At 40.2% G+C, this 13,688-nt stretch overlaps 1 protein-coding gene across 1 annotated transcript in view; it reads right to left on the bottom strand.

Moving 5' to 3' along the window:
- PIK3C2G (phosphatidylinositol-4-phosphate 3-kinase catalytic subunit type 2 gamma) overlaps positions 1-13,688 on the bottom strand; it is a 219,113-nt gene that overhangs the window by 45,552 nt on the left and 159,873 nt on the right. The window contains exons 24-25 of the mRNA XM_019471996.1: positions 12,043-12,199; positions 7,345-7,454 (exon numbers count right to left, since the gene is read on the bottom strand). Of these exons, the coding sequence (XP_019327541.1) occupies positions 7,345-7,454; positions 12,043-12,199 (267 nt within the window). The remainder of the gene's footprint in view (positions 1-7,344; positions 7,455-12,042; positions 12,200-13,688) is intronic.

The raw sequence follows: 13,688 nt of genomic DNA, 5'->3' as shown, positions 1-13,688 counted from the left end.
TGCTGATTAATTAGGTTGCATCTGTGGTGAACTTTTCCTTTTTAAGTCCTATGTATTTAATTTAATGCATAGTTTAAACACTTCCTAAATCACTGAGACATGATTTAGATTATAGAATCTGTAACTGGGCTGTATTATAGCAAAGCAGTTAGGGAATTTGCAATATTACTATAAAAGGCATATTAACTTTGCAGCTAAATACAGTGCATTTTAATTCACATAAAGCAGGCCTTGGCTTATAAACTATTATTAATTCAGATATCATCATTACGCAGAACAGCTGATATCAAAAAACCACTATTCTTTCCATGGGTCCATTAAGCTTCAAAATTACTTTTAACACCCAGATTGTTAATCACATGCTTTAAACCTAAACAGAGGCTTTTGTTGTCATCGTTGTAGATTTTCCCTGTGAGTTATTTTAAATTATTGCATTTAAAATAAAATAAAAACAGAAGTATATGTTGTTTTCTCTCTCTCTCGATATTCTGTTTTCTCTCTTTGCAGTCCTCCCTGTTAGAATAGAAAACATTAAGCAATTTTTATGTCATGCTATCAACAAAGAAATTGAAAAGGTCTCTTTGCTCTTCTGATGACATCTCAGAGTGTGTCTTCACAGCAAGGTAGAACAACTCTGGTTATGGTTCTCTGCACTTTCTTTCAGGGGCAAACTGGCTTAAGGAAACCCTCTTTCCCACAGCCTCCCAAAAGCCGGTTCCTAACTATGTATGGAGCAGTGGGGCACATCAAACCCATGTGTCTTATATTTTTTAATTTTGCCATTTGTTTTTGGCGTGGATTAGTTCACTGACCCAGTTCACCACATTGTGGTAATCTGATTCCCCTTTCTGCTATCATTTTTAAAGTTCATCCTAAGGATCAGTGGTGGAACTTTCTCCTTGAACTCTTCAAGATCCCCATACACCTTCTTTTCTCTACAGCCATATGAAGTTTAGCCATAGGTGAAGAAGTTGGTAAGGTCATGGGTATTCGTTGCTGAGATCCTCTTGCTCCCTAGGCCATTACCATCTTTGCCTGTGCCTAAAGCTGATTCTGCCTTCACAAAGATGACAAAAAGTTTCTTAGTTATTTCAGAGCTCTGGTAGCCCAAGCTGCTTAGAGAATTAGTGCCTAATGGTCTAGAGATGGGAAAACTGAAGTGACCTGTACGAACGGCATCAAAAGCACAGGTTAATCAGAAGAAAACAGGAAACTGTCATTAACTAGAGTAACATTAATTGTGAATCACGATATGGCTAACACACAGTTTTCAGGCAGAAAAGTTATTATTTTTTCCACACGACAATATCCGTTTACCACGCAGATTGGTGTTTGACCTATTTCTCAGAAAAGTGAGTTAAATATCTGGGAGTATTGAAAAGTAATGACTTTCCGCTTTCCACCTGCTGAACTGACTTTGAATTTCAGATTTGGCTCACAGTCTTTCTACAGAACTGTCAAATTACGGTATCAGGTAAAACACGCACAGACTGGCTGGCTGCTTGTGTAAACAGAGATGGATGAAAAGATTGGCTAATGTTTTCAAGAGTGACTATTGATAGTTGGTGCCTTGATTTTTAGGAAGTAGACATTTCTTATGGGACAGGTATTCTGAGAGCTGGTGCTTAGATCTTTTTGGACACACCAGCCTTTCCCCACAGCCTTTTAAGAGCACATACACTCATTATTACTGACTAGTTATCCAGCTCTTAGTCTTGGCATATATAATAATAAATATTCACCCCAAACTTCAGAATAATTTTCTTTATCATTCTTGATGGTATCCTGCTTCTCATTTCCACCTAGGTCTGAAATAATTTAGAGTATAATGAGCAAAATTTATTTTCATGGGATTCTCAGATGTTAATGAACATGGCCAGCAGGAGTAGGGAAGTGATCGTGCCCCTGTACTCGGCCCTGGTGAGGCCGCACCTCGAATACTGTGTTCAGTTTTGGGCCCCTCACTACAAGAAGGACGTTGAGGTGCTGGAGCGTGTCCAGAGAAGGGCAACGAGGCTGGTGAGGGGTCTGGAGAACAAGTCTTATGAGGAGCGGCTGAGGGAACTGGGGTTGTTCAGCCTGGAGAAAAGGAGGCTGAGGGGAGACCTCATCGCTCTCTACAACTACCTGAAAGGAGGTTGTAGCGAGGTGGGTGTTGGTCTTTTCTCTGAAGTAACAAGCGATAGGACGAGAGGAAATGGCCTCAAGTTGCGGCAGGGGAGGTTTAGATTGGATGTAAGGAAAAATGTCTTTCCTGAAAGAGTGGTGAAACATTGGAACAGGCTGCCCAGGGAAGTGGTGGAGTCCCCATCCCTGGAGGTATTTAAAAGACGTGTAGATGAGGCGCTTAGGGACATGGTTTAGTGGGCATGGTGGTGTTGGGTTGACGGTTGGACTCGATGATCTTAGAGGTCTTTTCCAACCTCAATGATTCTATGATTCTATGATTCTATGGTGTTTCATTTATATCCCACTTTTCAATCCTTGAATTTACCAGGCTCCATTTTAAAACAAGTTGGGTAGTATGCCCCCAACAGCTCTTAACAGACTTTTCCAGAATATTACTGCTTTCAGGGACAGACCTTTTCTAATTTTCAGCAACATTTATTCATGTACAGTTGATATTCTTTTTGTGTACAGCAGTGATAACCCTTCAGTTTAATACCTTATTTCCCACTGTGATAGTATATGGGCAATAATCATATTCTTTTTACCGCTTATTTTGCTAGGCTTTAAAATCCAGGTTTACTTCAGACTAACTCTGACCCCATGGCCTGAGCACATCATGTACTCTCCTGAAGCGCATCTTCCAGTCTAGTTTCCCTACTAGTCCTCATACGTGCCTCTCTCAGAACAGGGGACATTACTCTCCCCTGAGCTGGTGGCATGTGGGGTTTGTATTCATACAACAGTATGAATGCCTCAAACAACATAAATTCAAGGAGGAAGTCTGCCTCTGTTCCTCTGAGGTACATATACCACGATCTTTACAAACTGCTTGAATGCTGCTGAGAGAAGTTTAGTACCGTAGTTTTGTCTATGCCCTTTCAGAAGTCACCAGCTTTCACTGGTGTTTCAATTGTTTGGGAGATTTCTTGCTGGAATATCTGCAGCCACCTGAGAAACAGGCATCGGCTGATCAGTTTGAGATTAGCGTCATGTTTTGAAAGGAGTTATTGTGAACTGTCCAGTTTTGCAACTGCTGGCATTTGTGGTTTGGAGTGGATATGCTTGACCTAGGCAATGACAGGTACTTAACAGATGATTCTGTTAATAAATAAGAAAAGATGGCAGCTGACCCAAGCAGCACCCCCCTCAATCAGGCTGCTGAAGATACGCAATGGTGCTTCACTGGCAATTGTCAGATCCACCGTGCATCTCTTATTCATGGGCTTCTATGAGTGGGTTAGATTGCATACTGCAATCAATTGAAATCAACTCCATTCATTGCATTAGGCTAACTTTAATCCCTTAAAAATAATTTTAAATATACATCCCTTTACAGGCACATTAAAAATGTCAGGCAGCATGCGACACCATGCTGACATTTTAAGACATCTGCAGAAAACCAAAGAGGAAATTTATATCCAGAGGTAAGAGGGGTTTCCAGTTTCTGGTAAAACTGTGTTGTCAGGGGATGAGGAAAGGAGGGAGGGGAAAGGATCAAATTGAGTTTCAAGGATCAAACTGAGTTCAGGGCAGATGCTGGAGAGACAACAATGTTTCATTTGGCACTAGGTGCACAGAACTCACAAGCAAACACAGAAACTCTTGTTTAACTCTCAATTGGTGCATTGTTTATCCATGATCTGAGGGTGCGACCTTCCAGAAGGCTGTAAGCTGTGAGGCTTAACACTGCCGCTCATCAGCTCATAGCAGTGAACTGACCCAATGTGAGAAGAATATAGTACACAAATGAGACCACAGATTGTTGAACATGTCTTAAATCAAGAATGAGAGGAAAGGAATTTGGTACAACACAGAACGCTTTATGATCCTGAAAGGGCTCAGTACATTACAGTCCAAACTCCGGTAGCATTATTCTGTTGGCTAAAAAGGTGACGGCAAAGAACAAATTAACATTGTTTTGCCAGGAATATTTGTAACATCGTTCATCATTTCATGTTGTTTTTAAACAACAGTAGAGGCAATGTCAGTATTATTGCTCAAACCAAACTCAGACAATTGCTAAAAGCAACCTATTTCTACAGAAATACAGAGAAATACTGTTCTCCTATTTCCACTAGCAGGAGATTGGGGTTTTCAGCAGATACACATTATATGATCAAATCTGAAAGATTACAATAACTACCTTGTACTTAGAACAAGAAATAAGTTTCCGTTGGCAGATTTTAACATTCCAATGACCACACTCCTTACCTAGAAAAGAACTTTTTAAAAACAATAAAATGTTTTTGGACGTAATTATGGAGAAAAAGGAGCTACGAATTGTGAAGGATTTGAGAGCTACTGGAAGTTATGCTAATAACCAGAACCTTCAATTTCCTTGGCTTTCTAAGGACAGGCTGAAAAATAGATACAGGAAAAAGCTACAGAGTGACCATAAGAAGTGGGTGACTGGATTTTTTCTCACTCGGACTTTTTGTATAACAAGGAGGTAGGGAAGAATTTTTCTGAAGGACAGGGATAAAGATGATGTAGGTAATGCAAAGTTCACAAAACCCTCAATATTTTAACATTCCTGGGGCAGGTCGGAAAATGCTTATACAGAGGGCTAAGTTCTGCATGGATCTGGGTATCAAGCCATCCCAAAGTCTTTATTTTGAAAAGTGCCTGGGTACACTTTTCAGAAGTTAAAATACTACTAGACATGAAACCTGACGTTCTGCCCATGTTTAGACTGTAGAAATGTTAGTTTATACATCTGCGGAATTAACACAAATTATGTTCAGACAGGAATAGAAATTAGAATAAAAAAAAAAAAAAGGCACCAAGAGAAATGAGATCCATGGAAATTCAAGAGCTGATGACAAGAGACTTTATTCTTGCAAATGAGCATATATAATACAAACATACCCTAAGAGTATTAAAGAACAAAATATGCACCCTAGCAATATCTGACTTTTCTACGTGATGTAATCTATGGATAATAACAAATTAAAATAAAAACTTCAGCATTCTGAAGGAAATTGGAGCAATAGATCTAGAGTTCACTAAAACCATTTTAGCAGGAAATACAGTTTCAAATAAGAACAGAGACCACAGCACTGTCCAGATCTGCACCATGATGTCAGTTTTGTTGGTAAGAAGGACTCGAGTGGCATTTCCACTATGAAAGCCTCCATTCAACATCAAGCCTAACAAGAAATCTAATGGGAAGGAGGACACGCTGGCCTCTGAGACCTACCTATAGTCCCTCTGGGCTGAACAGGATGTCCTAATCCTAATATGAACCTCTACCAGGCAACAAAGCAACTCTTCCCACTTCCAAAACAGTGTTGAGCCACATCTCCTTTCTAATGCCAACTGTTATTCCACATGCTTTGGCTGAGAAAGATTGCAGTTGAATTCCCACTCTGAAGTCCCTCGCTTCCTCAAGACACCACAACCACCTTGCCCAACTCCAAGAAAGAGTGTGGAGCTACAGCTCTGTCCTGAACCCAGCCCTCATCCTTCGTCTGCCAGCTAAGCAAGACTGCAGTGATATTAACCCTAACCATAACCTCAGTCATACCCAATTGAAAAGCATACTGATCCTTTCCATCTCCAGAGGAGCACTGGGCACTAGCGCTGAGCTTTGCATGACACTAATGCAATTTTCACACGGAAGACTCATATTTCCCCATTTGTTATGTATATCCTAGCCTTTTTTCACTAATAAAATGAATTGGGTTTTTTACCCACGAGGGACAGGCACAACCACACAAACTATTTGACAGAATCAAGACTTTTACATTTTAATTAGAAACTGCATATTTCCTATTTGAAGTGGAAATATAAGTCTGTAATTTGGGAATATGTGAAATTTTAAAGGAAAGGATAAGGTAGGAGTAGACGGTAAATGTGAAGCTGTAATTAAATTTTAAAATAAAACAATTTTGTTAAGGGGCAAGAGGGAAAGCATATGAAAAAAACAAGTGTTAAAGGAGAAGGAACTCAGTGCTCTGCTGTGTGTAAAGTAATGAAATAATAGTTTTGTTTGAAAGTTTCCCCTTTCTCTTCAAAGAAATGTCTTCCTTAAACTCTCTAGGTCTCTGTTCCAGCCTTCTCTGAACCTGCAGCCTGTTTCCGATTCTAATACACGAAAAAGAGACATATAAACAACACAATTCAAATTGCCCAAAATCTTCAATGGGCCTCTGTAATAGTAATGAGACTGGTTCAGCTGCTCCAGTTCAAGCTTTCATCTCATTTATTCATTGCAATGTGCCCTCTACCTGTACTGAAGGGTAGGGGGATTGCTCTTGCCTCAAGGCAGTTTGCACAGTGCAGAGAACTGCGCTGCCTTATGGGAGCGTCCTTTAGGGCTCTGAGTTTGAAAGGAGCCCTTCACTCAGAGTCCAGTGCTGTGACCTGGATGTGTGCACTGCACTTGGGCCAGACTGTCCTTGGGAAATGATGGTGCTGCACAGGACAGGGTCTGACAGGGACAGATTTTCTCATACTGTGCCTAGAATGGGAAAGTGAGTTTCCAAATCCAGTCAGTCTCCACTGGCTCCATCTAGAGCATCATCACATAAACAGCTGGAATTATATGTAATGCAGAGGCCTGACCCGAAAGATCAGGACTGAGGGCTTCAAACTGCTTTTGTACAGGTCATCTGCAGCTCCTCATCAATAATCCTCAGTTATTATCACAAACAAGTGAAAGGTTTCATTATCCTAACACAAATCAAGCTTTAAACATACATATATTCACACACAATGCTTTTCTGTGATAGATTAAGTGCTTAAAAGGAAGATTCTGTATCGTTTTGCAGATGGAGAAACTATGGCTAACAGAGGGGAAGTAACTTGCCTGAAGCAACGCAGAGGGTTAAAAGAAGAGAAAAGGGTATAAAATGCAGGAATTCCAGGTCCTCACTGAGTCCATTAACAAGTTGAAGTGACTTGTTACAAGTGTACCACAAATGCACAACTGTTTCTGCCAGAAATTTGAGGAGATTGGTTATAACATGCATAAGGAATGGACTTTTTTAAACTAAACATGTGAAGACCAATTATCCTTTTGTGTAATTTCACTGATTACAACCTCTTAACAAAACAGAAAAACTGTCTTTTTTTGTTTGGGTTTTGTTGTTTTGTTTATTTTTTTTTTTTAATTTGACAGCTTTGCTTCATGCCTGAAGGAGATAAGGTTTCTGGATTATATTCTGGTTTTACCTTGTAAAGTAGCTTGTAGCCTGGAGGTCTGAGTCCTGAGGACGGAGGTTATCATACACATACTTCAGATCCTGAATGCCGTTTAGCTCGGGCAATCCTGCATGCAGCATCTTAAAGTAAAGAAATATCATTAGTCCACCAACTATTAAAAAGAAATTTAAATGAAATGGGGCTAACTGGGAAAAGAAAGGTTTTACATCAAAAGGACTTCTGGTAAAACACAAAGTTTTACTGATCTGAAAAGTGGTTCTGATGCCAGAGCAACGCCTGGAACAGTAAAGTAAATACATTGCGTTGTAAACCTTCACGCTGAGGTGCTGCAAAGAGGCATGGGTCAAAATCATTGATCCATTTTAGTTGTTTATTTTTTCTTCAGATATCATAACCTCAATGTATGCATTGCTAAGCTTCCTTCATAGCCTTCTAATGGTGAAAAAGGGAAAGAGACCAAATGAAGCCACCTGAACAATAGTTAACCACGTTTCTGTTATGCTCACAGTGTTATCCTAGTCCTAATCCAATTTAGTGCAACATCACCTTCTCATTTGTAACTACTGATTCCACCATCACTGCTCTGGACTCCTCCTGCAAAGGGATCATAGATTGACTCCCTTTACAGTCAATGGAGGAGGAAAGTTCCTTTAGACGTCGATTCATAGCAGGAGCCCTGACTTGGGCGCAGAGAACTGCCCTCTGTGGAAGTGTATCATTCTTCATGGATGTGGGACAGGTCTGTTCTAGTTAGTTGGCCAAGTCAGGTTCAAAAGACAAATAGTGCAAATATTCCCCTTGCAAAGTAACACAACAAGCAGGGTAGACAACTGAGTGTGTCCAATTGCCCATACAGCTCTCTCCAAGCATTTTAAAATGTCAACAACAAAAATAATTTTGACTCACTTCAAAACCTACTGATTTTTCTCAACAATCACACTAAGTTGAGAGCGATGCTTTGTGTGTAATGGAGAAAAAAAAATCACTCCTTCACATTGCTCAGAAGGAAATGTATCTAAATTTGCAGTTACTGCTGTGCATTCTTCATTGATATTTATGTCTAGCTCAGACAGAAAGACCCACTGAGTTTTGCGGATAACAGCGAAGAAGGAAGCACTGCTTTTATTTTAAGGTTTGGTTGAGAGGTGAATAGAGTAAGGGCAAAAGAGATGGAGGGGTATTTTCCTTACTCCTTCAAACCTTCTCAATGTTTTAAAGTCAAGTTTCAATATTTTTTATATTTTCTTTTTTGGCATTATGAGGAAAATCTTGCTTCGTATCTGACGCAATCTATACTACTACTGGACAGTTAGTTTGCAGTCTCACAGAGTTCTGACTAGCAAGGAGCAGAGAAAATGAGAAAGCTCAATGAAGTGAATTTCAGTGAGTTGAGAGCAGGGACAATAACAACATTCAGCACTTAAGGACACACAATGCTATTTATTTGTGTGCCTTCAACTCATTTCTAAAAGATGATAACAACTCCTGTCCCCTTTAAAAAAAAAAAGAGAGTTGCTGAATAGGCAAATTAAGCTTCTTGCCCTGCACTAGAAAACAGAACAATGCCAGATATGAACATAATCTGAATGATCTGTAGTGCAACTGAAAAACAGGATTTTTTTTTTTAGGTTCTCTGCATTGCAGGAGGTGGAAAACCATTTGCTGAAGCAAAAAAAAAAAAAGTCTTTAGCTGGGCAGTACCTACAGAGTGCTTTGCTGGCTGCGAGGGGGTCTTAGAGGCTTACTATAGTGCTTCATCCCTTTTGCTCCATATAGCATATCTTTCGTGTTTCCAGTCCCCTGATGGAGGAGAAAACTGTGGCTAGTGATACCAGATGCTAATTAAACAAGACATGGAACAACTGTTCAGAAAACAACTACAGGTCACCCAGGGCAACTCAAATGTCACTAGATGCCTAAGTTTAAGTGCCTGCACTGCTCCCCTCGTTTGGCCACACATATGTCTGGACCTACCACACTCGGTTATCCCAGGCCTTCTGACTCACTGAGTGGAGCTGCCTATGCTCTCCTTGGGCCTAGATTCAGAGCTGGTGTGTGACGCTTAGCCCACCATCCCATGAAAAATGAATAGTCCTGGCATGTACTTTCCATGCGTTAGACCTCCAAAACGGGGGTGTTTCCTGATCCTCTTTTCCCAAATGCTGTTTCTGAGTTGTAGAAGGGTGAAATGACTTGTATGGGGACATGGGATTCTTGAGTCTTAGATCTGCTCTGTCTAGGTACTCTCTCCTGTTTTATTCTATTAGGTCGACCTGTTTCTTGTTACAACAGAGGCAAATGGATCAATTACTTGCTGTCTAGTGTCACCTCTAAGCCCCTTTTAATAATTTTCTACCTGAAAAATCTTTATAACAGCAATGGATTTTGCATTTTTTTAAACTAATCAAAAGGTGTTTGTGTCCTGCAATCACCCTCTTTATAATAGTTCACATCAATTCTTTAATGAGCGCAAAGCTGATGAACTACAGGCATTTACACAGCTGAACTCTGCCAGCAGACTCTTGGGTCTCCCACACATGTTTCTGCTTTTGAAAGTGATGGAAACTTCATGGATTGTTTCTTACTCCCAGTAGCAAATGTCAGTACAGCTCTAGAAATATGCTGCTCACCACCAAGAAAAAGCATCAAATCCCAAACTGGGCCCAAAACCCCAAACTGTTGTTCATAATCACGGTTTGCTAGAAACCACTAACAGTTACTGACCATCCAGAACACAGTTTACCACTCCTGTGAAGTACTGTACTTTTTAAAAATATCCTTATTGTTTAGATTTTTAACCATGTTTTATAAATAGCATCTCAGGAAACAGAATGTGGGAGGGGAAAGAAAGATTAATGATGCAGATTTCCAGATAGTGAGAGAAATCTTAGACTGTCACTGATACAAATAGGCAGTGGTTAGTTTATCTTGCCCCTTCATGATAACATCTGATATTTTGTATGGAAATGAATCCAAAGTGGAACTTCTTCACAGTCTATTTACTTTTCTTGAAATGACCCATGAAACTAAAACTTTTTGATACTTACAGTTTCCGACCAACACTCCATTTCAAGCACAGAACTAGACTCACCCTTCCAAACATCACTGGCAAAAACAAGGCGCTTGCAAACTTGTCTTGTTTGTTTAATTTCCTTTTGATATGAAGTGCTCACCAATGGGGTGTGAGTATGGTGCCAGTTATTTTTTAATTATGAAATGCAACACAATTGACTGAACTGCAGCCCATTGACAAATGTTAAAACATATCTGTATGCTGACTTTTAGCTCAGCACTACTACCTCTCCTTAAAGATCAGCAGAAACAAAAGAAGACGCAGTATGTCCTGAATGTTATATCCAGGCAGAGATAGCTAGTTATTTCAGAGCTCCTGCCAGGAACATTTTCCTAACACTCTCTCTTTGTTATCCCAGACTAATGTAACATCATTATCTCTGCTGACTGCAGAAAAAGGACTGCACTGGGGACAAGGAGGTGGGCAGAAGATGTAGTTATATTTGCAGCACGATGTCTTAGGCAACCTGTTCAGAAATGCAGAGATTACTGCTGTGGATGAGAGAGCATGGGTGCTCCTGAGTTTTCCAGAGGCTCTTTAACTTAGACAGCATCTCCAACTGCACTTTCACTGCAAAATCATGCTTTATGACAGGAATGCAGTTTTGCTGCACCTTTGTGACTAGCAGGGTTAAGAGATCTGGGGCAATCCTTCCTGCTTCATATTGGGAAATCACTCACTGTACCACTGCATGAGAATCCATGGACAAGACAGAAACAAGATGAGCAAATTCTTGCCATTTCTCCCCTCCCCATTGCAGAAGTTGGAGACGATAGAGCACTGTTTACGGAGCAACTCCTTGGCTGTAGCCCAACCTCAGCAGGGGTTCTGTTCATAAGGTTATGTAGATTTTTTCATGCACAGACCAGTCAGCTAAGTTTTGCATGGGGCCCTGGACAAAAGTTTTAGATTAATATCTTAGCCAAGCAACTTAGCAAATATTAGTTAATTTAATATTCTTATTCTACCCATGAAGGGGGAAAATCATTAACTTTTCACACACAAGTAAATAGAGGCATAAAAGTTATGGAATCTGCCACAACATGTGAATCAGTAGGAATACTTAAGGGATAAAAACTCCGAGAGGTCTTAAAATCCTATACAAAAGGATTTTTAAACCTGTGTTAATACGGGTAGGGCTCTTTTTTCCCTGTGTTTGCCATCCTAAGAAGGGAGTGTGGACATGTGCAAAAAACCATTCTAATGGCATCACTGTTAGCTGCCGTGCTGCTAGGTACTGTCACATGACCCTCTCTGTGAAATATTTAGTTTATTTTATCTTGCTGTAACCATGAACAGGATTGGTAAATGATTGTTAGAAGACCTAGAAAAAGAGCTGAGTGAAGTTCCTGAATGTGAAACTTGTACCCGGCTTCTTTGGCAGTTTTCTGCTATTTTGTAAAAAAGAATGCATTAAAAGAAGGAAAAAATCAAGCAGCTTAGCTTGTCTTTTCTCAGAAGTTAGTACTGAAACTGGATAGGTTTTTTGCACAGGAAGTGCCAGCACTAACATTTCCTGCAGTGCAGCTGATACCTCTTCAAATCATAGTGCTACTGGAGGCAGCAGAGAAGTGGTAAAAGGGAAGAGGACACCAGAGGAAATTGATTTTTGGTTTCATCCTCAAGCTTCTTACCATCTCCAGCAGTTTCAAGAGTAACTGGCTGTGTCTCCTGACTATATTATAAGCTCGACAACAAAGCTCCACAAACTCTTGAAAACGCTGTGGGTTTTTTCCACCTTCTGTGATGAAATACTCCATCTCTGATGTGAAGATGAAGGGAGCTCGGTCCCTGGAAAAGAGAACAATTACATGAGAAATTTCACCGAAAATAGCAAATCATGCAAGACAGTTAATATTTGTAACTCATTATTCACATTTGTTTTTCCACTATTACCTTCCTCATTATTTCATCTCTCCCTTCCTCAGTGTGGATAGCTCTATTGCTCTGCCTGGTGTCACTCACTAATTGGGGCAGAGACAGGTCTCACAGCAAGAGCTTCTTAGTGAGAAAGCCATCAACTGAACAAGTTTGGAGCTTACATGTTTTCTTCTGGCTCTTCTTTGCTTTTCTTTCTAAACTCTCATTGCTTTAATTTCTTCACTCCACCCTGAAAGTGAATCTGGAAAAAAGTTCTCTCCTGGTATTGAAATATTTAAAAGTTGTTCTCAGAGAGGATGGGATATAAATATCAACTCCCCATTAGGCAAGAAGTGAATTTAAGAAAAAAACTACAATTCCACAATCCAACAACAACAACAAATACAACATATGATGCTATCATTAAATATACACCATTCTAAAGGGATGTTTCTGACCCAAGTTACAACAGAATAAACATAAATGTATTGTCTTGTTTTCTGTACAGTTACTCTTTATTTACCCTAGAGTAAATGAGGTGCAGAATCTGACACTGTCTTGCCTTTTTTTTATTATCACTAGCATAGTTTGTGGCTATGGCATGCTACTGCAGAAGAAAACAGATTAGCCAGGCTTCTGCTAACAATCCTATCATCTGACAGTTTCAGAAAGGCCTGATATACTGCATCGTTGCACAGACAAAACTACTGCAGTGATTTACTCATCACAGCTGTGTATGCAGAGGCATGTAAACAGATTAGAGGGCTATGTTCCAAGGAAATATACACAGCGTGTTAACCCTTAATTTAAAACGAGCCTGAATAAACTGAATTTTTTTGGGAAGCCTGAATGCAGAAAAAAATTTGAGGATCTCAGTTTCTTGCTAAAACCTCAAACATGGGCTGAGTCTGAACGCACTCTGCTTGCTAATTCATTTGTAAATGAGACAGAGAAGCTTTCCTAGGAGTTTTCCTCATTTTCCTATGAAAATACCTGCCTTCTATTATCATAGAAAGTCATAGAATCATAGAATCATTAAGGTTGGAAGAGTCCTCTAAGATCATCGAGTCCAACTGTCAACCCAACATCACCATGCCCACTAAACCATGTCCCTAAGTGCCTCATCTACACGTCTTTTAAATACCTCCAGGGATGGGGACTCAACCACTTCCCTGGGCAGCCTGCTCCAATGTTTAACCACTCTTTCAGGAAAGACATTTTTCCTCACGTCCAATCTAAACCTCCCCTGCCGCAACTTGAGGCCATTTCCTCTTGCCCTATCGCTAGTTACTTGGGAGAAGAGACCGACACCCACCTCGCTACAACCTCCTTTCAGGGAGTTGTAGAGAGCGATGAGGTCTCCCCTCAGCCTCCTTTTCTCCAGGCTAAACAACCCCAGGTCCCTCAGCCGCTCCTCATC

Source organism: Aptenodytes forsteri, unplaced genomic scaffold, assembly GCF_000699145.1.
Source record: "Aptenodytes forsteri isolate BGI_AS27 unplaced genomic scaffold, ASM69914v1 Scaffold241, whole genome shotgun sequence".
NCBI lineage: Eukaryota > Metazoa > Chordata > Aves > Sphenisciformes > Spheniscidae > Aptenodytes > Aptenodytes forsteri.
The sequence above is the reverse complement of the archived record's forward strand: the minus strand, read 5'-3'. Positions and strand labels throughout refer to the sequence as shown.